General features: G+C 46.5%; 1 protein-coding gene across 1 annotated transcript in view; it reads right to left on the bottom strand.

The window, feature by feature from the left end:
* Nucleotides 1-319: 319 nt before the first annotated feature.
* The window catches only part of LOC146195983 (uncharacterized), a 65,023-nt gene continuing 44,457 nt past the window's right edge, over nucleotides 320-20,885 (bottom strand). The window contains exons 4-6 of the mRNA XM_084597986.1: nucleotides 16,179-17,284; nucleotides 13,285-13,432; nucleotides 320-1,540 (exon numbers count right to left, since the gene is read on the bottom strand). Of these exons, the coding sequence (XP_084454112.1) occupies nucleotides 1,389-1,540; nucleotides 13,285-13,432; nucleotides 16,179-17,284 (1,406 nt within the window). The 3' untranslated portion in view covers nucleotides 320-1,388. The remainder of the gene's footprint in view (nucleotides 1,541-13,284; nucleotides 13,433-16,178; nucleotides 17,285-20,885) is intronic.

Consider the following 20,885-nt stretch of genomic DNA (forward strand, 5'->3'; position numbering starts at 1 on the left):
ACAAGTTTGCAATGTCTTCCTGATTTTTAAGCTTATCTATGCATTGCAGGTTTTACAATGTTCAAGAAACAAAGTACAGTCCAGGCATAGAGTTTTTGCAACTTTTTTGTGGCGCTCTGAATAAAAGCCTATGCGTCGAGATAATTTGTTTTTCCCTTCGGAAGCTGGTGGAACACTTGTTTGTTCATCAACTTTTCTCAAGGTTTTTCCTTTTAAAACAGCTAACCATCCTTTCCTCCTAGCTGCGTTTATTAGACAATGAAGTGCCCATTTGCCTAATTTGTTTAGGCCCACTGGTCATGGGGCCCTTTTTGGGGTTTTCTTAAGGAAGTTGCCGAAACATTCCATTTCCTAACTGTACGGTTTTCCTTTGAATACCTTACAGTCTATCAAGAAGTGAGATGACAAAAGTTCTTATTGAGATTTTATTTCCTTTACCGATGTATTGGTAGCCTTACCTCTCCTTTTTAGACAATAGTGTATTAAAGCGGGTCCAATCAATGTATATACAATCAGGCGCAAAAACTTTCGTTCTTAAACTTCACACATCAACCTTACCTGTCAAAATGTGGCTTCGTGCAAAGGGGCTATTGTGCCATGGTCAGTAGACTGCCGCCTGTGTCAGCAGCAGAAACTATAGATCATTGCTTTGTGTATTGCCGTGATGCAGTGCTTTTTTGGACATTCTTCGACAGACTCTCAAAAAGCGCATTGATATTACGCCCTATGCTATAAGCTTTTGCCTACAATGGAAGCTTATGAGGCGCCATGTGACCTTTTTGTGCTCATGGGACTTTTTAGCCTGTGGAAGAGCCGCATGACAGCCACGAAGAGCCACTACGTTCATTGAAGTGTCTGTTTAGAGAACAACGTACTATGATACGGAGGATATATGACGCGCAGGATCGACCTCCTGCCTGGTTATCTTTACTTGATGCATGTAAATGTCTCCCGGAATTTTATTGTGTGAGCAAAGTGAGAGTCGATGCTAGTGTGAGTGTATTGATAGGTTGCGGAATGCGACCTGGTTAAATTCCTGGAAGTCCTTCCATACAATAAAGAAAAAAAACTAAAGTAGTGGTGAAAGCATTTGTCTCAAGAGCGGCAATACCGAAGTTCGAATCCAGGCTTGTCGCCGCTAGATTTGTTATTTTCTGTTTATAATATTTTTATTTATTTTAAAATATAGTCGTGTTTTTTTATATTGTTGCATGCTGTTTCCAGCCTGACGTCGAGTTTTTTTTTCGAAGACGAGAGCCATCAACCTACACAGGCAATTCCAGTATCAGAGCTCCGCGCGGTTTCATTCCGGAATCTCCTGTAATAGCACACAATCCTGTAAAAGAGATCTTGTGCAATAAACGTGTATAAAAGTTCCTATATGGATTTTATATAGTATTGTTGAGTAGGGAGGGCTTTCGTGCACTCCATTTTTGTTGGATGAACGCAAGAGTGAAAAAACCCAGAGCTGTGAAGACCTGTAGGCTTGCAAGTAGACGTAAAAGATTGTCGTAGGATCCCATTGTGTCACGAAAATAGCCTGAAAAAAAAGAGAAAAGCGTGAACAGGCAGGTATGTGTTAACTTTAAAAAGTACGAAAATTTTATGGGGCTGACCGAAGCGCAACTGAACTAGCTTTGGCTTCAAACATTGTTCCTGGTCTATATAGTTTAGACCGCCCATCGTTTAAGGCTACGAGGGATGCCGTAGCTCAGTGCGTCGGATCGTTTCGGCAACCAGGTAGCTTTTACTGCGCACTGACATCGCATGTGCGCGCATAGCGTTTCTTCTGGTTTCACCTGGCTTAATCCAAACCGCGGAGAGGGATTGAACTGTGGTTCATGATGAAGTATACTAGTGACCTAACCACCTATCCACCACGTCTGGACAAAGCGTTTTTTATTTCACACACATAAACTTCAAAACCAACACCCAAGCCTCGAACGCCAAGAAAAACAATAGGAGAATATAAAAAGCTCATGAATAAAATACCAATGATCACACAAGCCCACAAGCGTTACACACACAGAGTAAGTTGACAGAATTATTTTTCAGAATATGATAATTAACTAACACCCATACTTGCCTGGAATCACCTTACAGCACGTGATAAAAGAATTCTCTTCTGCCATATATTTTCTTTGTGTTATGGTTATGTTAGCAAGGTATTCAGGTAGTTTCAACGATTTGCTTCTTTAAGGGAAAAGAACAACACATCAATTCATGGACAGGAGTATCCTGATCGCGTTACTGTAATTGAGGCCTGAAGAATTAGGTATGTCCGAAAAACAATTAGAACAGCTCTTATTACGGAGTAAGAAATAGTGAGAAATAGAAAAAAACCTACAGTAACCCAAAGTATGATAAATGGAAAAACGTTTCTATCGTGTTTGTTTCACTCTTGCATAACTCTAGGTGCATAATTTTCAGCGGTGTTAGCATCTTGTATTTGTGCAGTATAATGGCTATGAAATGAGAAGTGCCTATCTAGAGCCGTGGACGAATTCAAATGGTAGCCCGGTAGTGCACTGAGTGCATACCTTTCACTTTTGCTGCTTTCAAAGCAGAATAGCCCCTAATAAGCATGGATGGTAGGAACCCATAGAATATTGTGAAAGAAGGCCAGGTCTAGACGACAAAGTCGTGATGGCAAGGCAAGGTGTGCCGTGCCAGAGTTTCATCCGAGGGTGAACCCGGGCGTGTGCCGCTAGCCGGCGCCGCAGGACGATGACGATGGTATGTAAAAAAGAAAGAAGATCGTGGTATGTACAAATGAAAGAAGATCCGTGGAGGGCTGACAACCTGCCCGGGGGGTCGAAGCGGCCAGCACCAACCGACGCACCGTCGCGCACAAACGACTTTACGCGAGAGACATGAAGAGGTTCAGCTCCACGATGGCGTCGATCGGCTCGCGATCAACCGGTGTGACTTGGTAGTTTACTGGGGAAGTTTGGTTTATGACCTTGTAAGGACAAATATAGCGGAGCTGAATTCTATCACTGAGGCCAGGGGTGTGCAGTGGTGTATAAAGCAGTACTTTGTTACCAGGACGAAAAAAGACCACACAATGTGTAGAATCGTAGCGACTGTTGCTATCTTGCTGACAAGCTTCCGTGTTGAGGCGGCCAAGATGACGGCATCTGGCCACACGGGATAAGAACTGGGCTGGTAGATGAAGAGTAGTCGGGCGTAGAGAAGAAGGAATTGTCGAGAATTGCAGTGGGAGGATGGCCGAAAACGAGGAAAAATGGAGAGTAACCGGTAGTCCGCTGTACTGCTGTCAGGCCAATGTGACGAATGGTAGAATAGTGTCCCAATTTCAATGATCCGGTGTGATGGATATATCCGATAGGGTGCAATGAAATCGCTCAGTAAGACCGTTAGTCTGGGGATGGTAGCTTGAGGTTGTTTTATCGAGGGTTGATGACGAATGAAGAATTTCGGCAACGACTGCCGACAAGAAGGCTTTCCCGCGGTCACTTAGGAGCACCCGTGGAGCGCCATTACGCAATACATTTGATCGCAAAAAGAATTTAGCTGTCCCTTAAGCGGAACCCGTCGGTACAGGGGCTTTCTCAGCGCAGCGTGTAAGGTAGTCAACACCTGTTATAATCCATTGGTTACACGATTCTCTTGGGCTGTCGAGCAGTGCGGACCCGCCTCGAAGTCAACTTTTGGCTGAACGCTTCGGTTCTTGGACCTGTCATCTATTGGAACATCTCTGAGGGACCACCCGGCCCCTATGGATACCAAGTCTTGGCAAGTCGACGCCCAGCTTCCGTATTTTTTGGACGTTTTACCCGGACCAAGGGACGAAGGGAGCTAGGCCTAGCGTGTAGGCCTTGCTTGGCTCCGTGCCGACGGGCTCCGTGAGCAAGTTCGAGACCTTGCTAACCCAGCAGATGCATTACCCCGTCGAAGGGGAAGACAAAACGCCAGAGGAGCTAAAAAACGGAAAATGGGAGCCCGTTTTCCGTCTTCAAGTTCGCGCCAGACGCTTGAAACAAAGTGCTAACAGCCACGTCGACGAAGCTAGGCTTAAGCCGGGTCAGGCCAACGGGAGGTCGAACTCGGACGCTACAGCCAAAAAGAAGCGTGGGCCATCAGTCACTAAAACATGGGTACCGTCCCCGAGACTACCAATGGACGACTACAAAATCGTGTGTCGACCGATAAATTGGGAACTGAGCAGCGTCGCTCCACGAGCTTTCGAGCGTTCCATACGGGCGGCAGCGAACGTGGCGCCATTGGAAGCACAAGACGTAGACCATACACGTGTAAACATTGTGAACAACACGTTCACCATAAGCACACCGAACACCCTAAGGGCATCACCTTACGCCGATATGAAAGTCCTCAAGCTTGAAGGGCATGCCAAGCAAGTGGCGTCGTACGTCGCGGCGCCGGATGACTCGATTAGAGGAGTAATCTACCGAGCGTACGATGGATCCTCGCCTGATGAAGTCCGAGAAGGCTTCCTGAGGAGAAACAAGGACATCATCATCGTCGACGCAAGACGACTAAGAACCCTCCAGATTACTTTCAAAGGGAACAAGATTCCAAGACACGTATACTACTGGAACACAGTATTTTGCGTGTTCCCATACAGATAGCAAGTGGAAACTTGCTACAATTGTCGCAAGGTCGGCCATAGGGCTGACGTCTGCTAACAACCAAAGGCAAACTTATGCCGCCGCTGTGGTAATGACCACCCGGTCCCTACAGAAAGGGAACCTTTAACATGCATTCCAGACTGCATAGTGTGCCATGGGACGCATCATACTGGGAGCCGCGACTGCAAACATCGTCTTGTGATCCGGAAACAAGCGAAGAAACAAAGCGACCACGCGGGGCGACGCCACGCGGAACATCAACCGAGGGACAGAAAGAGGTCCTCGAGCTGGACGAGACACGACAGCAAGCCCCGAAACCGATCCAGCTCCTTCCCGCCGCTACCGAACAAAGGAAGGGGGCAGGTGCAACAGCAAAGAAAGAAGCTCGAGCCGTAGAAAAAGCGAAGACAAGCTTGATAATAAGGTGAGCTGGCCGGATACGGCCACCCATACTAACAATACTCAAGAGAAGGAACTACGGAAGCAGATACAGGCACGCGATTATAAAATTGCCAAACTAGAAACAGAGATGGCAGAGCTTCGCCAATTAGTTAAGAATACTAGGGCGCTAGAACACCCAATAACTAAGGAGACGCGAGCCCCGCCACCGGTGCCACCGGTAGGGGTGGTAGCGATGGAAACGAACGCTAGAGCCCCGATCAAAAGGCCACCTCCCTCCCCCGAGCGGAGAGGAGAACAGTAAACGTGTAGCAGAAGCCTCAGAAACTATTATGCCGCAGCACACGAGAGCCCCACACAAACTCAGGAACGATGTAAATGCACTCACAGAAAGGGTGGACACCATGGAGGTTAAAGTAGACACCCTCTCGGCTAGGTTGGATACAGGATACTTTAACCAACAAATTTAGGGTGTTCCAAAATCAGGTAGCCATGTCGTTCCAACGAATCATGGAAAGCGCAATGGAAGCACGCCCTTCTCCGCTGCCTAGTCAGCAGCCAATGCACACAATTGCTACGCATCATCATGGCCCCCAGACAGCAAATTGAAGTGTGGCAGTGGAACTGCAGAGGCTTCCGCCGTAAGCGGGGGAACGTGCAGCTCCACATACAAAACCTACAGCGTCCACCAGACGTTATTTATCTACAAGAAGCTAGTGGTGCCGTAAAACTTCCGGGCTACAAAGCGTTCCTACCACCGGGATACGACGCCGGTACCGTCACGGGTGCGTTCGCTGCAACGCTGGTGCAGCGCAATGGCACTGCAATACAGCACAATATTGACAGCTCCAAGGAAAACTACATTCTGCTCGAGATAGTGCCAAAAAGTCGAGATGACAAAAATCTCTTTCTTCTAAATCTAAACAGCACGCCGAGAGATAGAGGAACGGGCATTCCGGAGCTACTAGTTAGAAGCCTAATGCTGGCATCCAAAGCCCAGCTCCTAGTTGTCGGAGACTTCAATGCACCGCTTCCGGAATGGGGATACGTTAAAGCCAGTCAAAAAGGCAACATAGTATGGCAAGCGATACAGAACATGGGTCTTTCCGTGTTAAACAACCCACAGGAATGCACAAGGCTAGGCAATAGCATCAGTGTCGACACGTCACCAGACCTCACCCTTACTAGGAATATAATGGGAGCCGAATGGCTAAACACAGGTCACACACTAGGTAGTGACACTATATTTTAGCCACCACCTTCGAAATGGCTAAGCACAAAACAATATTCAGGAAGACACATTACGGATCGGATTGGGATAAATTCAGGGACCTAAGAGAGCAAACAGCCGAAACAGAAATCGCGAATCCCGATTATTGGATCGAATCACTTAAAAAGGATATAAAGCAAACCACGTCTGTGGTGCCGATAGAACAGGAGGGCCAAATCTCCGACTCGCGGCTACTCCATATGTGGGAAGCCCACCTCAGCCTGCAAAAGAGACTGAGGAAGCACAAACACCTAAGACCGCTAAGGAAATGTATAGCGAAGCTAGAAAACAGATAGAAGCCTACACACTAGAGCTTCAAGAAGAGTAGAGGGGTCAGATATGTGACCGCATGAATGGACAACTAGGATGTAAAAAAACGTGGCAGATGCTCAGACATCTAATGGATCCGACACAGACAAAATCGACGCAGAAAAATCAGCTGGCTAGACTGAGCCATAAATACGAGGGCACCACGGAAGAGTTCTTGATAGAACTACAGGATCGATATCTCAGCAAGGCCTCTTGGGCTCAGCTGCCAGACTACAGAGGACTCCCAAATCCAGAGCTAGATTCAGAAATAATGGAGGCAGAGGTTCGCTTCGTCATGAGACAGCTCCGCACCACGTCCGCGGCAGGCCCGGACGGGGTCACAAACAAAGCATTAAGGAATTTAGACGCAAAATCAGTAGAGGCAATCACGGGGCTCATTAATAGGTACTGGAATAATGGTGAAATCCCGCAAGCCTGGAGGCATGCAATGATTACTTTTATTCATAAAACAGGCAAGAAACTAGATATAGCCAATGTTCGTCCAATATCGCTCACTTCCTGCGCAGGCAAGCTCATGGAGCATGTGATACTAAACAGACTGCAGGAGTACGCAGAGGGCAAAAAGATCTTGCCAACCACTATGCTAGGCTTCAGAGCTAATTTATCTACACAGGATGTCATGATTCAGGTCCACGCAGACGTCATAGACACTGGGAAATGCACGGGCACCAAAGCAGTGCTAGGGCTAGACCTCACCAAGGCCTTCGATTACATGGCACGCGAAGCCATTCTCGAGAACCTCTCAGACATTAACCCAGGAGAAAAAAACCTTCCGATAGAGTCGCTCATTTCTCAGCCATAGGAACGCGATATTTAAAATAGGCGAAATAGAGTCATTACCTTTTCAGCTAAGGGGTAGATGGACACCGCAAGGAACAGTACTCTCGCCATTTCTCTTCAATCTCTCCCTCATAAAGCTTCCACCCCGACTGGAAGCCATTCCTGGGCTGAGACATATATTGTACGCAGATGGCATCACACTCTGGACCACCAACGGGAGTGACGGTCAGATAGAGGAAACGTCACTATCGCAGAGCTCGCATGTCATTCAGGCCTATCATGCTCACACCCAAAATCAGAGCTACTGGTCATCAGACCCAAACCCAGGGGTCCCGGTTCCAGGAGCCAAGCGCCCCCAACCCCGCTTAACGTGTGCGTGGGGGGACTTCCAATCAAGGAGGTGCAGTCAATAAGGATCTTAGAGCTGTATCTGCAAGCTAACAGGAAAAACAAAGAAACCCTGCAAAAGTTGAAAACATCAGTTAATATGTCAATTAGGCTAACCAGAAGAATTGCCAACCGTAGGAGAGGAGTCCAAGAAAAAAATCTCTGTAGGATAATGCAGGCATTTGTCCTGAACAGGATGGTGTATGCGCTACCATACCTAAAACTAGATGCTGCGAAGAAAGGCAAAGCCGAGACATTAATTAGGCAAGCATACAAAGCAGCCCTGGGGCTGCCGAACTACACATCGACAGAAAGCCACATGGGACTGGGAATACCTAATAAACTAGAGGAGCTCAAGGAGGCTCACCTCAAAATGCAAAAAGAACGGCTCAAGCGCACTAAGGCAGGCAGAGCCACACTAGAGAGCATAGGTATAGGCGTGGCACTTCCACCCGATGACGCGAAAACACAGCTACCCAAACTCCTTCGCAAGCGACTGACGACCAAACCACTACAAAAGAATATACACCCTTCTTACCACGAAGGAAGGAGGAAAGCTAGGGCAATAGCTTTACACGAAAAATACGCAACGAGCGAAGGAGCTGTCTATGGTAACGCGGCAGAATAGGCAACAAGAGGAGCGTTCGCACCAGCGGTGGTGGACGTGCCCGGGCGGCTACAGGCATCAGGGTCGGTACGGTAGTCACAAAAGCTTCGGAAACCGCGGCAGAGGCAGCTGTGGCACTAGCCATAGCTAGCACCGAAGCGGATACTATTTTCTTCGATTCTAAATTTGTTCTCCGTAGCTTTGCGGGGGGGCAGAATCTCAACTGCAGCGCAGAAAATACTGACTCTGACTAGGCAACCGTACAGAAAAATTGAGGTGATATGGGTGCCGGCTCACTCGGGGAATCCGGGAAATGAGGCGGCCCACAACATGGCTCGAGGTTTCGTCAACCGAGTTGGTGGGTCCTTCGTATCCATGGGTTACTCCAAGGAGGGGCTGGCATCTTTGCACGATATCACAAGTCATTACAGACTAGAGCGGCACAAATTTCCACCACCTGACAAAACGTTGGATAAGGCACAGGAGACCGCTTGGAGGAGATTCCAGACGAGATCCTTTCTTAGCCCTTACCTATTAGCAAAAATGTACCCGGATGACTTTAACCCCGCGTGCAGGTTCTGTGGCGAAACAGCCACGTATGATCCCATACTATGGCAATGTAAAGAACATCCACCGGAAGATCTAGTACAAATTCCTTTTATTGAGCGATGGGAGGCCGTTCTAGTACAAATTCCTTCTCTTGAGTGATGGGAGGCCGTTCTGGTCAGCTCGGAAACGGGCATTCAAGCCTTGGCCACCGAGTGGGCCACTAAGGTCGCCGCCAGCCATAGACTGGTGGCCATCTAGAGCGGACCGTCTGCATCTGCATTTGAAGAAATAAATGTTTTCCAATCCAACCCCATCGGAAAGAGGTAGGGGACCATATAAGTCGATGCCGAATACGTCGAATTGCATGGCGGGACAGGGAAGGGGCTGTACAAGGCCAGCGGGGGAAGAAGTCGGCCGCCTGCGACGTTGACACAGATGGCAGTAAGCGACATATTTAGCTACGGTGGCAGATAGGCCAGGCTAAAAGAATCGTCTTTTCACGTAGGCGTATGCTTTGTCACAACCAAGGTGACCTGCAGCAGCGTGATCATGGAAAGCCTTCAGTGTACGTGGGCGAAGAACACGCGGTATGACTGAGAGCCAGCGAGTAACATCAGGGCAATTTACGTAGCGGCGTAGTATGCCATCTTCGACCTTGAAATTGCGAAACTGTCGGCGAAGCCTAGCATTGGGCGAGTTCGAAGCGCCAATGAGGCAGTCGATGATAGGCCGGCAGCAGGCATCGGCTAATTGCTGTGAGCCGAGAGCGTATTTGTTCTCAGAGTCGTCAAAAGAGACTGTTGTGATGTGCGTCGGGGGAAGCGATGGTCCGCTGTGGTCAGATGTGAAAAAGCATTGCGAAGAAAAACAGCAGGCTGATTCCGAAAGTGGACAGTGAGAAAGAGCATCGGAGTCTTGGTGTTGGCGACTTGATTTATAAACTACTTAGAAATGGTATTCTTGCAGGCGTAGAATCCAACGGCCAAGTCGGCCTTTCAAAAGTTTTAGTGAAGACGACCAGTAAAGAGCATGGCGATCAGTCACAACTGTGAAGTGCCGACTGTATAGGTAAGGGTGAAACTTTTGAACAGTCCAGACGACGGCAAGGCATTCCTGCTCGGTAATGGTGTAGTTTTTCTCCGCTGGAGTCATGATTTGACTGGCGAAAGCAACCACTTTTTCACGCGAAGTTGAATCGCGCTGCAGAAGGACAGCGCCAAAGCTGTGACCACTGGCATCAGTGTGCAGGATAATAAGAGCGCTGTCGTTGAAGTGGCCAAGAACTGTATCTGATTTGAGGGCGTGCTTTCGGCCGTAAAAAGCAGTGTTGCCCTGTTCAGTCCACACGAAAGGGGTGCGCGCTTTAAGTAGTTCATGAAGTGGCGCAGCATTAGTTGCAAAATGGCTTATAAATCGCCGGAAATAGGATGCCACAGCGAAGAAAATGCGCAAACCTGCTCAAGACCACGACGATTTTTTTCAGGGTCTAGATGAATGCCGCTATGGCTAACCAGATGTACCAATATTTTAATTTCCTTCTGTGCAACGTGGCACTTCTTGGTGTTGAGCTGAAGGCCCGGTGAAGCAAGGCACGAGCGGACTCAATTCAGGCGCGTGAGATGGTCTCTAAAGTTGACTAAAAGATAACAATGTCGTACAGGTTCTCCATTTTAGGCCACGAAGTACAGTATCGATCATTCTTTCAAATGTTGCCGGTACGTTACAAAGGCCAAAGTGCATAACAATAAACTCGTAAAGTCCATTGAAAGCTGTGAAATTGTTTTTTTCTTTGTCGTCCTCGTGCATAGGTATTTGCCAAAAACCTGAGCGTAGGTCCAAGGTTGAGAAATATTCAGCGAATTGGAGAGACTCCGCACAATACTCGAGCTATGTAGATAACGTTAAAGATCGCTAACGCGTATCAAAAACTCAAAAACGTCGATATTTGTCGTGATAGGTGGGGATTTCGAATCCACTATTAGAGGCACCAGCCCTTATTAGATCGATACCCTTCATCCGTAACTCCTATCGAAAGGTACTGGGAAATAAGTGAATACCGAACATAACAGAAGAAAGAAAAGGGGAGAGGAGACCGTCACGCAACGGTCGGATACCGTCAGACAGTGGCCTGATTTATACATCCTGCCTTTAAAGCGGTCATGACACCTATTTTCGAACATAAACTGTTTATTGCATCTTATTCCTGATCTTCCAAGCAACTCAACCTCAAAGTTTGAGCTGCATCGGAGCTGCAGATATTTTTAAAACAGGTATTTTCGTTTCTTCGTCAACTGCTTAGTGATCTGGCAACCGGCGTAGCCGGTCACTACACGTGCTGAAGCCGTGTCGTCGTCTGCATTTTCTGTGCAAGAGCAGCGTGAAACACTGTTACGCAAAGCTGCGGTAATGCCAGTGAGACAGTAGCCATGCCGCTTACCGAGGTTACCGCAAACTAAGCTTTTCGTCGATCTCTGTTAGCGGTTTCCACCTATAGGGAATAGCGGCATCAGTGGGCGGGACTCAGGTGCACGTCGGCGCCCGAGTACGCAAGGCGCACGACCTGACCTGCTTGAACAGCATACACATTGTACACTAAAACAAGTCCCAAAAGCTACACATAAAATTTGCAACGTAAATAATGCCCTCCGACGGCGTCTTTTTACTATCTTCGAGTACCGCACGAAAGCGCAGCAGCGTAGTGTATCGGTCGCGGTGCACTACATCGAGGCCCCGAATGCTCCTGTCCTAGCAGCATCATTTACGCTGCTTACTTTCAGGCCCAAGCCTAGCCCTAGCCACATCATGAAAGTAGATGATAAGCTTATGAGGCTTCATCATCATCATCATCATCAGCCTGACTATACCCACTGCAAGGCGAAGGCCTCTCTCATATTTCTCCACTTAACCCGGTTTGGAGCTTATCATAGGAGGTTGCGGCCAATTTCTGCACTCGGGTGGCCAACTCCTGTTCTGGGGAGGGAGTGCGTTGCCGGAGGTGTTCACCGGCATCAGGTCGCGCCCCAAACCTGTTTATGCAATTCCATCGACACGCGAATATTCTTTTTTTCTTTTTAAATCCGGTGGAGAATTGCGCGGCACCGGGATTCGAACCCCGATGCTCTTGCGTGCGGCTTATGAGGCTTACAGCACCGTATGATGCAAGCTAATGGCTCTACCGGCGAGCGCGGAGGACGACAGAGCTCAGGCTGTCTGCTTCTCCCTAATCATCACCAGACCTAAATTACTTCGCGTCGAAGTTACAGCGGAAGGCATTTTGTTATAGATCAGCGAGGCGCTTTTCTAAATGGGTCACTCGATCATGAAACTTCTCAACTCTGAATACTACTGTTCAGTGTTATATGAAATGATTATTTTCGGCGACGCCTTAGCAGCGTAGCTTGCGTACAAGAGCACGGACACCGTCGTATCGCTAGCGCGGACGGTTTGCCGTGGCCGGAGCGGCGATGTTTACGACGGTGGGAGCAGTGCTACCATCGAACAGTGACAGTGGTAGTGGTGGTCGCGCCAAAGGTGGATGCCTGGACAAGAGCTAAGTCGCGCTTCACTACAGCCTGTGCTCTGTTCTCAGAAACGTGCTGAGCACACTTATTGGCAGTCATTCCGGTCTTTTAGCAAGCCAAGCACGAACGCAGTACAGTATCTGCAGCTTATCGGCGCCGGTAGCGCCGCAGACGACGCGGTAGCCGACGTTGCTCAGTGACGTCAAGAGGTATTTCAACATGGCGATCACTGTCGGTGGGAACAGCTTCGCGGTGTCAACTTCAGCCACCTATATCGAAATACGGAATGCGTACAGGGAGTTCAACTTTCTGAAATAGAATAGCAATATCCAGTATTGTTGGCCAAACAAAAAAAAAGTAATATACTGGATGACCTCGACATGACCCATTTAAGGGGCGCCGTCAAAAAGCGCTTTAAGTTTTCGCTTCTACTGCTTTATAGCGAGGTGATGGGCACATTACATCATGCGCTTCTCAGCTTTTTACGTTGTTCCATTTCACGACATCCCCCAGCAAGATGCACGCTTATGCGTCATGTATTATTTGCTAGCGTCGTAGCGACATTGAGATAACTGAACGTTATCTGCAGCCGCGCTGTATGCGCGCAATTTTTTGAGCAGCTGCTGAAGTACAAAATACGAATACAAGACCAATCGAATAATCATTGCAGCTAAACAGTAAAACGTACCTCACCAGTACCTGACTAGGCAGATCTCGTTAGAGAAATCCCGCAAACATTGCTGTTATTTACTCTGACTTCTTACTTGAAAGCAGGATGCCCTTTGTCAGCTATTGTTGCTTATCGCTTCCCGCAGTTACCAGACTCACCTGTAATGAAAGGGTTTCCCAACAGCAGAGGAATAAGGGCGAGACCGTTGGCACCCCAGAAAATAGGAACCGCTCCGGCACCGAAGTTGTCGGCTACAAGGACTCCTTTGAGAGTAGACACACAGGACAGGAAAAGAGCCGTGGTTACCTGCGCAAATATTATCTAGTTACCTAACATACGCGCACAACGCAGAACAGTGAAGCATTATTTGGGAAATGTAGCACTGGGCGTGAATGGGCTTCCGCCAACACAGATAAATGACCTCATTAGCGCTAAATGCCCACCCGAGCGCTTAATTTTATAGCTCTAATGTCCGCAAAGACAAACGACTGTTTAATGCACATTTGAAAATGATACAAAACCTTTAATGTCAAGAGGAGGCTTTACCGCGGTAATTATTGGTAGTCTTTTGAGATAACAAGCGTAGAAACTGGGAAGTGCATTTCTTTGGCCACACCAAAAGTCCAGATTATAAAGTTCAATATGATGATCGAAGCGCGAGCGAAGTTACAAAAATAGTGGAGCCAATTTTGCTAATGTGAACGCACTAGATTGGGAAAGCAACAGTGAGCAGGGAGCAAATCAAGTCGAACTAAACGTAAGAAGAAGAGCGTCCTGGCAGCGAATAACTAGGTGACGTAAATCTGCAACATCAGGTTAATCCATCCACGGCCTTGAATACCGTACACAAAAACGAAACGAGTGAGAGGCTAACTCGAGATTATCGATTAGAAAAATGCATGGAGAATATATAAGGAACTGATCTGAAAAATATATGGCAGCAGATAAACACGCGGCGAACTCCCGTTCAATATTAGCCTAGCTCAGCTACACGAAATGAAACAAGCTCTTACATGTTACTGCAATCAGCCCTATTTTAAGCCAGATGCGGTCACCTGATTATCTCTACAAGGTGAGTTATTGGGCGAATCGGTGACGATTTCTCTACCTGCAGTGCGATAAACGGGACAAAGTTGAGGAAACAAACAACGACAAACACAGCGCTCCCACTCTTCCCAATCTCCATTTGCCTACCTTACTTTCAACCTACCTCACTATGCTTTCCTTGAAATTCATTTCTTAGAAATTGCATATAATAAAAGGTGTGATTTCGATACGCGCTTAACTGTGCTCCTAAAATCTCCAAAGGTTAAGGACCATCGTCAAGCAGCTGGCAGCTTGTCGGAAATAAAAAATCTGTATAGAGACGTGGAAGCTAAAAGTTATAAGGATGGATATTTAAGCTAGCTGGTACATACTTCAGCTTTTTTGATGCAGCTTAGTCCACGTTCGATGTGTTTCTTTCTTCGTCCCCGTTCTTTTTTAATTCTGCTGCATCAATAATTTGAAACTTATTGTCTCCTTACCAAGGTGGTTTAGATGACTCCTCTACTAGCTTTATCACCAAAGCCCGTTGATAACATCAGATATTTTATCTTTGAATAGAAAGCGGTAGTTTTGGGGCATCGTAATACATGCGATTAACGTCGGAAAATGCCTAAAGCATTTTACACCTGCGGTAATATGGGTAATTAAAGTTTAATTGGTAAAATAGAAAAAACGAGGTTATCACTCATTTATGAAGAAAGACTTGCACCTCTGTGTTAGTATTGTCTCCATTGTATAGTTTGGAAAAGAAAGCGAAATTAAATCGAGAGCTGTGGCGTAAGAAATTTCCTATATGCTCCCCGCCATTAAGAACGCGAACGAGCGACAAGGGCCGTTGCTTAAAGACTCACATCTCCTGCACTCTTTTGTGTCACACTAATGCAACTAACCAAAGTTTAGTAGCTGGCCACATCTCCAGTCTGCCAGCCCATGAGCGAGAGCAGATTTAACGAGCTATGTGCTATTCTCAAGGGCGGTCGAGCATTATGCGACGATAATCGGCATAGTTCGCTGTTATAACTGAGACAGATTGCGCACAGCTTGCCGAGGATATCTGCCGTATGAAACAAAGGAGTACAGACAATAATTTGCAAATAAGAAATGCATCCTCGTCAGCTTTACAAAGTTAGCAAGACATCTTGTTCATTTAAATAATAAAAGGTAATGTTATTCTGAAATTCTTGACAATAATATTATTTCAGAACGGAGAAAGAGCGCAGCATCCACATGGAAAACTTTCAACGGGACAAGAGCAGTCGGTTTTTATAGCGGAAATAAAAAGAAAATGCGTCAATGTAGGCACAACAGTTGCGTGTCAGGCGGATATGCCACTGATATTAAAATTTACCTCGCCCTGTGAGAATTATTACATGTTGGCCACATTGACGCAGTTTCGCGTGTTAAATCTATTTTAGCCCGACATACTGCAGTGAATTCACGGTCTGGAAATTTTCCTGAATTACCAGTCCGAAAACACAACTGTGCTAGCGCTTTTCAAGTCAACGCAAAAATTAACACGGAACATATTTTAGTCTCAAAACATGAAATTATTACAGGTTTGTTTTGCGTAGTTTTAACGTCTCAAAGCAACTCAGACAATGAGGCACGCCATACTGGAGGACTCCAGGAATATCTACAACCTGGGGTTCTTTAACGTGCACTGACATCGCAAAGCACACGGGCGCCTTGCTTTTCTCTTCCATCGAAAAGCTGTCACCTAGGCCGGAATTCGATCCTGCAGCCTCAGACACAGTAGTCGAGCTCCCTAACAACTTAGCTACCCGTAGGGTACAAAATTAATAGATGTACACGAAGCGCATTACGCTTCGTTCAAAAATGATGACGATTTGGATATTCAACGAAACTGCTACCCACCGGTTTTTTTGAACTACTGATATTTTATGCCTACTGTTAGTGACTGAACTACGCTTCCAGAAAATAAGGTTTTCTGCAAGTGCTTAAGCTTCCCTTCCCGCTAATTACCCAAGAGATACCCATATCTTACCTGCACCAGGATGTAGCTCACGAATGATGTGGTGTATGGTAACGCCAGAGACGTCGTTGCCATCGCTGCGAAGCATATTGCCACCAGGTTGGTGCGGCCCACAAACCGGAGGTCGGCGACTAGGGGAAGAGCGAGCCTTCCGAAGAATTCGGTCGCTGAGCAGTACGTCATAGACACCTCTGCCGTTTTTCGCACCACGCCCTTGTCGAGCGCGTAGTCCACAATTGTACCGTGCACCACGAGCGTCGTGTAGTCCGCGGCAATGGCTCCAAGAACCAGTACGTAAAATGTTGGTCTCCCCAAAATCTTCAGTAAGCCGCTTGAGGAAGGATCAGGCTCCCGTAACGCAAGCGATGAACGCCTTCCTGAGTTCGGTTTTTCTCTTACGTCTGCAACGGCTCCATACCAACCTTCAGAATGTCTACTTTTTTCGCAGCTGCCTCCGTTAATCTTGTCATCCTCTGGTGCCTGCAGATGGCGCGCAGTGTCACTGGAATTTTTAGGAGCGTGAGAAGGCTTCTTGCAGAATTCGATCTTCTTAACTGAGCGCTCGTTTTCTTCTGTGATCACAGTTCTAATCTTTCCGGTAAGGTGGTACACCTTGCGCTGGTTTTTGCTATCTAGATGCTCCCCTTCTGTTGCTGCTACCCTTGACTCCCTCGATGTGGGGTTTTCGCCATTTATAGAGTCGGCGTGCAGGTTACCATCTAACCCGCGAGGTTGGTTAATGGCATCACTGGTAGCGTACTCGTACTTTGCTGCGCTTTCGGAAATATAGTCATCAGGCCTAATTTCAGGGGAACATGATGTACGGTTAGTCGCAAACGAATCACGATTTAGTTGACTGCGCTTTGATTCGTTGTATTTAGGTTCGCGGTCTCGAAGAAAGAGGCTGAATGCTGTAGCATTCATTGTGAACGCCGCATAGATGAGCAAGGTTCCCCTGAATGAATAGACGTCCTGTAGTGAGGAGAGCACTTTTGGCAATAGGAGTGAGGCGAGTGTGTTTCCCGTGTATTTGAAGCCGGCTGCCAGTCCACGATACTTCTGGAAATGTGTCATGATGGCAACAATCGCGGTTACCATGACGATGCCCATTCCAGTTCCTGGAAAGGAATTCCACTATTAGAAATAGCGGGGCAGATACACAGCCCCAATAAACATTAAAGACAATAGCAGCTTTTAAATGCGTTCGCTGCCCGAAAACTGCGGCAAGTTTTCGTGGGCTCAAATAATGCTAGAGTTTTTAAACTGAATGTTAAAATTGTTTTAGAAATGGGCAAAAAAACTCAAAATTCTTGATATTATATAAATCTAGATGTTTTGACTTTAAAAGAGAAGGTAATAGGAAAACGTTTTTTGTAGGTGTCATGCGATGCTAACTAGTGAGTAATTGATTTATTAAAGCGAACTTCACAAGCATGACTGTGGGGCCAGGCCTGCTTTCAGCTGACACCTTATTTGTTGTAATATACTGATAGTTACTAACTATACTGCGTGAAACAATAAGTGAGATAGCAATCAGGCCACTCGTGCAGAATAATGATGCTCATTAAAACGAATATTCAACTTTTCAATTTCTCACTTTCGCATTTCGCAGCTAGCCCCAAAGACTAGTTGCACAAGTGGTGCACAAAATCAGTGCTTCCAAGTACTGGTTCATCCTCTTTACTAACGTTAATTATAATTATTACCACTACAGTTCACTTTGTTTATATATTAGCCATGGCCTTGTTTGAGCCTATGAAGAGCTTTTGCAGCAAGACTCTTCGCAGCAAAAAAAGAGGTCCATTATTTCTAAAATAAAGTTTTTCAATGGCTTTCTTACACGCGAACGTTTTTTCCCCTGCCTAAAACAAGCTGTTAACACATCAATAATATGCAAATGCACACAAGCATCATACGCAAGCAGCGCTTACTTTTATTTTATTATTAACACAAAATCTAATTTTTCCACGACCATTGAACCAAAACAGCAATAGAAGTCAGTCGTATAATTTATTTTGGGTGCAGGTACGGGACAGAGAAGCGTTATTCCTAGTTCGGCAGGTGTGCGGGCAACCGAATGATTGCAAAGGGAAAAGACTGCAAGGCAGCTGTGAAATGTTTCGGGCTACAATAGCCTAAAAAAAATTTCTATTTAAAAGCGCAACTATAAAAAACTTAGGACCATTTCATGAGCTTTAAATTTAAATGTCCACTTGTAAAAACATTATGCCAACCACATTTGAAAACAAGCAACGCGCACGACAAAAGGTGTTCATTTTTATTTGTGGCCTTCATATATGTCACGCTGCAGGAGATTAAATATTTTTATCCTACATATATTTGATTCGGTTGTAAAATAGGAAGAGCATTCCTCTGATGGTACCGCGGTCCGCAATGTTTCGCTCTTTCTGATTGAATGAGGTCCGCACGTGATATGTCAAGGTTGTGGTCTTGAATCCAATCAGTGGTTTGTGTTTGTCCTTCCCTCTGTTCTTTAGTCAATCATCAGTGCGGTAAAACAGTTCACTACTGTTCTCTCTCTGCCATGCCAAAAATAATCAAAAGATTTGCCTGTTCCTTTTTATTGGTTTAAAAGACTAATGTCTTCCTTTACGTCTATATAATAGCGGGCAACATATTTCCTTGCCTTTGTCTTCTCAATGTTTTGACAACTAGCCTTCCTATCCCCCCCTTCTATCTTGATTCCATGACGAATCAATAAAGCTGTACCTAGTCTGCGGAATGCATTTCAAAACCTATAGTACTTAAAGCGCGCGCATGCATACAACGCACCCTAAATCCACATAATGAAACCATTTTGTACGTCGTTGTTCCGGATGGCTCCCATAAGAGACACTTGAAAGCATGCAAAACAGCTTGTACGCAGTCATTTCCTCGAATGGGCTTAACAAGAACCGATATGGCGCGATGAATAGTTCACTAAGAGCAGAGAGCAAGACGAGAAGAACTTTTAAGCTCTCCGTTTTGAACAAATCACTGCGAAGTAGGTAGTAGGTGCAGTGTAGAAAAGACAGTATTGCTGGAATAACCACAAGACGCCGAGAAAACTCGCCGGATGAGTGAACACATCATTCGGCTGGCGGCCAGCGCATCGACAATGAGAAAGTTTGAATCTGACTATGTAAATAATGAGTTTGGGTGTGTGCGTTTCGTGTGCGAAATGTTATGGCATCAGCGGGAGTTGACAACGGTGAGTGCATCCATTTATTTACCTTTAGTGCTAGCTTTTCCCAAATAGCCTCCCAAGATGGTCCGAACAGCTAGCGTTTGCACCATGTGTAAGGGTCCTCCTGCTAAACAATGGATTGCTATTTACAGCGTTAGCCACGGGTGTCGGTAGCCGCCGATGCCCTCGGTTTACGAGTGCTCAATGATTTCGTCGCCGTACCATAGCGGTTGCAAGGTATATCCAGTCCTGGCTCAACAAATCCACCGAAAATTATTTTTTCTTCCTACCAGTAATAAGGTAGCCTTAGTGTGGTACTACAGGGCGCTCTCGTTAGCCTTTCACTGTAATGTGGCCCGTGTGACGTCCTCGCGGAAAGAGCGGTCTTACTTGTACCCATAAAGTACCAATTGTCTGCTACAGATAACTCTGAGAAAAGTACAAGGGTGCGCTTGAATAAGCTTAAGAGTGCAAACGGTGAAACCCACTTTACACGATTGTTTCTTTAAGCGTATTGTCAGTCATCTTTACACTATCATCAGCACTCTCTCGGATATTATCATTATCAACTAAATGCACCATTATTGTAATCACTAATACTATAATCATCATCATCGTCGTCACTACCCTTGTCACTGATTGCAGCCTCATTGTCACGTTAGACAAAGAAAATTACGTTCGGTTTCTCACGAGCCCAACGTAGAGCATGTTTTTTGGTTATTGCATGGGAAAAATTTAAGAAACTTCTAACAGCTCACGCTTCGAATCACTGGAATGCATAATGCAAGCCCGATAAAACACAGCGATTCCCCACTATTATAAATGTCAAAATGTCGGGAGGCATACGCAAGCATCGAGATGCAGTAGCCAACTAGGCGGCTGAAGAAAATTTACCGAAGACATTTTGGAAATTCTAAAATGTGCTTGGCGGAAGCCTTGTAGTCAACCCACTGCATATACCAAGTTGTATACGGCGCCCCAGTGAGTTTACACCGATTTCCCTTTGAAGTATCTAAAGGTGCTTATATGGCGTTGGGTGATGGGGGAATCCGGCGTCCGCTGCCGCTTCTCCGAACCGCTTAAGGCGAAATCACCGGATCGCTTCAAGAGCCATGCGCCTCACTCACTCGACTGCAACGAGAGCGTAGGAGCCGGTGTAGCTGCGACGCCGACGCACGCGCGCTCACTCGCTCTACCGCTACAGTGTGACGTCACGGTTGCTATGCGCAGCTGCAGCTCCCACCAGCTCGCCGGTTCCTAATGAGGAGAGGAGGTTGCGCCGCTGCGCGCAGGAGAGGTCAAAACTAACCCATCCCCCCTCATCATAGTTACCGCCACCACCACCACAATTCCAGCGCACGGATGAACACGACCGCGAGCATGAGCATTAAAAGCTTTCGCCTTAAAAAGCACGGCGAGGGGTATGGGTTTCAGCGCTCTGCTGGGGATGCACTTTATCGTGGTTCGATTTCTGATGCAGACCTATTTTTTCTTCAAGTGTCAGTTTGTGCGGGCACTTCTTGTGAACATAT

Source organism: Amblyomma maculatum, chromosome 3 (genome assembly GCF_055883805.1).
Source record: "Amblyomma maculatum isolate TAMU_Amacu chromosome 3, ASM5588380v1, whole genome shotgun sequence".
In the NCBI taxonomy this organism is placed as follows: domain Eukaryota; kingdom Metazoa; phylum Arthropoda; class Arachnida; order Ixodida; family Ixodidae; genus Amblyomma; species Amblyomma maculatum.